The 2961-nt window shown below is 41.5% G+C and overlaps 1 protein-coding gene across 1 annotated transcript; it reads left to right on the top strand.

Annotated features, from left to right (window-relative positions):
• Positions 1 to 216: 216 nt before the first annotated feature.
• Positions 217 to 1703, top strand: LOC133457022 (uncharacterized). Its single transcript, XM_061735835.1, has 5 exons — positions 217 to 520; positions 734 to 838; positions 937 to 978; positions 1073 to 1201; positions 1326 to 1703. Exons 1-5 carry the CDS (start codon positions 241 to 243, stop codon positions 1607 to 1609), a joined length of 840 nt encoding a protein of 279 aa, XP_061591819.1. The 5' UTR covers positions 217 to 240; the 3' UTR covers positions 1610 to 1703.
• The last annotated feature ends 1258 nt before the right edge of the window (positions 1704 to 2961 follow it).

The raw sequence follows: 2961 nt of genomic DNA on the forward strand, positions 1-2961 counted from the left end.
CACTGTGTCACCTTCTTTCCTCTTCCCACACTAACTCCAAACTATCCATCCATCCATTTTCTATACCTGTTTGATCCTGTACGAGCTCACAGGAACTCCAAACTACAGGTGTGCTTTCTCACAGCTTTGGAAAATCACCATCTGCCTGACAGATTTGGCCTTGAAGTCACCAATAAATAACCCATGCAGTGTTCACAGTGAAATCTGTGCACAGAAAGACAGCACACAGGCCCTTTCAAAATGAAGATTTCTTTGGCCTCCTTACTGCTGCTGATGCTATGTTGCCTTCACAGAGCCCAAAAACTAGGCAGTAACGAGGTTGAGAATGACGATGATTTGGCTGAGACACAGAGGCAAAGGACAGACGGAGGTCATGAGCTGACACTTCAGTCAAGCACCCTGGACGAGCTGAGGGAGCTGCGAGACATGGTGCTGGAGCAGAGAACAGAGCTGAGGCAGCTGATGTCAAGAGTAACAGCTACTGATAGCTTGGTGGAAGCCTTGCAGGAAGAAAATGAAGGTAAACCGTCATGCAGGGGTCATTTTACAATAAAACAAGTCAGCTTATTTGTGACTCTTGTGAGTCATTTTACACCTAGAGACTAAGATAACTGCTGCTGAGACCGTGGTTGAGGAACTGCAGATGGGGAGAGATCGTGAACCCTTTCCTGTATTAAATATGTAAAATTTCTGATATTTTATTAATTTTCTGTTACATCTTGCACAACTTTAGCTCAAGCTATAGATCTTGGTGCAGTTCAGCTGGGGCTCATTACTGTGCAGCAATGGCTGATAGCTAACATGCGTCATGAAGAAGACCTGCAGAAGATGCAGGAAGGTGAAAGTTAAAGGTTTTTTATGTCTGTTATCATTTGTGTATATGGTTATTGCCAATTTTAATGGTTAATGGTTTTAATGGTAATCTTATCATTTAAGGACAAAATGTGGCATTGCGGGAACTTCAAAATGTCAACACTGGTAATATGTTTTCCATTTTAAAAATGTGTGCACAATAAGTACGTGAAGAAAGTCCGAACTAATTACATGTTATTTTTCCTAAACTTCAAAACAGTGAGACAAGTAGCTTTTTCTGCTTCACTTCTGGCTACTGGAGGAGGTAACACAAACAACAACAAATTTACCCCACTCGTCTTCAAAAACATCTTCACCAACACTGGAAACCACTACAACACAATCACAGGTAGTTTTCTTAAAATGCATTTTTACATTGCTTAATTGAAATGTATTTATTTATTTTAACAATGACTGCTTTCAATAATTTCACCGGTGTCCGTTGTGACTGCTCTACTGTGCATGTGTTTCAGGATATTTCACTGCTCCTGTAAGAGGAGTGTATTACTTCAGATATACAGGCCGCATTTATAATTCTAGCGTCTATCTGGGGATGACGCTGGTCAAGAATGAAAGTCCCATGGTGTACGCGGGGGATGGTCCCACCACATCTGGAGATTATGAGGACATGGTAACCAATGGGGCAGTGTTACAGCTAAATGCTGGAGATCTTGTTTCTGTTCAGTCTATTGGAAATGTCTGGGACGACGCTTATCACAGAACTACCTTTAGTGGCTTCCTTCTCTTTGCTCTGTAGCACCCAGGGCCTTCATTCAACTCCTTATTCTTTCTTTCTTTCTTTCTCCTTCTTTTTGTGGGAGGGCAATAATAAATCACTTTCAATACTTTAACATTTGATTTGTTTCCCACATTTTGTCTTTAGAAAGTGATACTATGACAGGAGGATTCATTAATCCTTTATACTTTTTCTTTAGGTGGACTGTTACAACCAAAAACGTAATAACGGCCAATAACGTAATAATTTTGGCCATTTCAAATGTAATAAAGCCAATAGTGTAATAATGTGCCAATAATGTAATAAAACTTTTGAGCCATAACGTAATAACTTTTTGCCGATAATGTAATAAGGCATTACATTATTGGCTGGTTATTACGTTATTGGCCTGGTATTAAAAAATGAATACAAAATTATTACATTATCGGCAAAAAGTTATTACATTATTGACTCAAACGTTTTATTACATTATTGGCACATTATTACACTATTGGCTTTATAACATTTGAAATGGCCAAAATTATTACATTATTGGCAGTTATTACGTTATTGGTCGTTATTACGTTTTTGGTTGTAAAAAAAGGTTTTTTTGCCCTTCCACTAAAAATACAAATCACAACAGTCAACTATCTTTAAAATTATTTGAAACCAAAACTTCCAGGTCTCACTGTTATTTCCCCCATGAGCATTAATGTCCCCTAGCAGAACGAGGGAGTCCCCAGCAGGAACAACCTCCAGGGGGAACTCTTCAACACTGTCCAGTCGTGGGAGTTTGCCCAACTCGTCTACATGTGCTTTGTGGACTTGGAGGAGCATTTGACCGTGTCCCTCTGTGACTCCTGTTGGGGTCTTTCCAGGAATATGGGGTTCCCTTATACAGGTCCCTCTACATCTGGTGTCAGAGCTTGGTCTGCAATGTCGGCTGTAAGTTTCACTCATATCCAGTGGGGGTTGGACTCCACCAAGGCAGCCCTTTGTCGCCGATTCTGTTCTTTATTTTTATGGACAGCATCTCTAGGTGCCACGAGGGTCTGGTTTGGTGACCTCAGAGTTGAGTGTCTGCTTTTTGCAGATGATGTGGTTCTGTTGGCATCACCTTCAACTCTCGCTGAAGTGGTTTGCAGCTGAAATGTGAAGCGGCTGGGATGCAAATCAACACACCTAAATCCGAAACAATGATTCTCAGTCGGAAAAGAGTGGAGTTCCTTCTCCAGGTTGGGAATCAGATACAAGTGTTCAAGTATCTCAGGGTCTTGCTCACGAGTGAGGGAAGAATGGAGCAGATGAGCTGGACGAAGTGGCCGGGGAGAAGGAAGTCTGGACTACCCTGCTTAGGCCACTGCACCTGTGACCCGACCACGGATAAGAGGAGG

The sequence above is a fragment of the Cololabis saira genome, chromosome 12, assembly GCF_033807715.1.
Source record: "Cololabis saira isolate AMF1-May2022 chromosome 12, fColSai1.1, whole genome shotgun sequence".
NCBI classification, from domain to species: domain Eukaryota; kingdom Metazoa; phylum Chordata; class Actinopteri; order Beloniformes; family Belonidae; genus Cololabis; species Cololabis saira.

Coding starts and splice junctions, on each gene's coding strand:
- LOC133457022 (XM_061735835.1), top strand. CDS start 241: ATGAAGATTTCTTTGGCCTCCTTACTGCTGCTGATGCTATGTTGCCTT. Junction 839..936: donor CCTGCAGAAGATGCAGGAAG/GTGAAAGTTAAA, acceptor TTATCATTTAAG/GACAAAATGTGGCATTGCGG. Junction 1,202..1,325: donor CCACTACAACACAATCACAG/GTAGTTTTCTTA, acceptor CATGTGTTTCAG/GATATTTCACTGCTCCTGTA.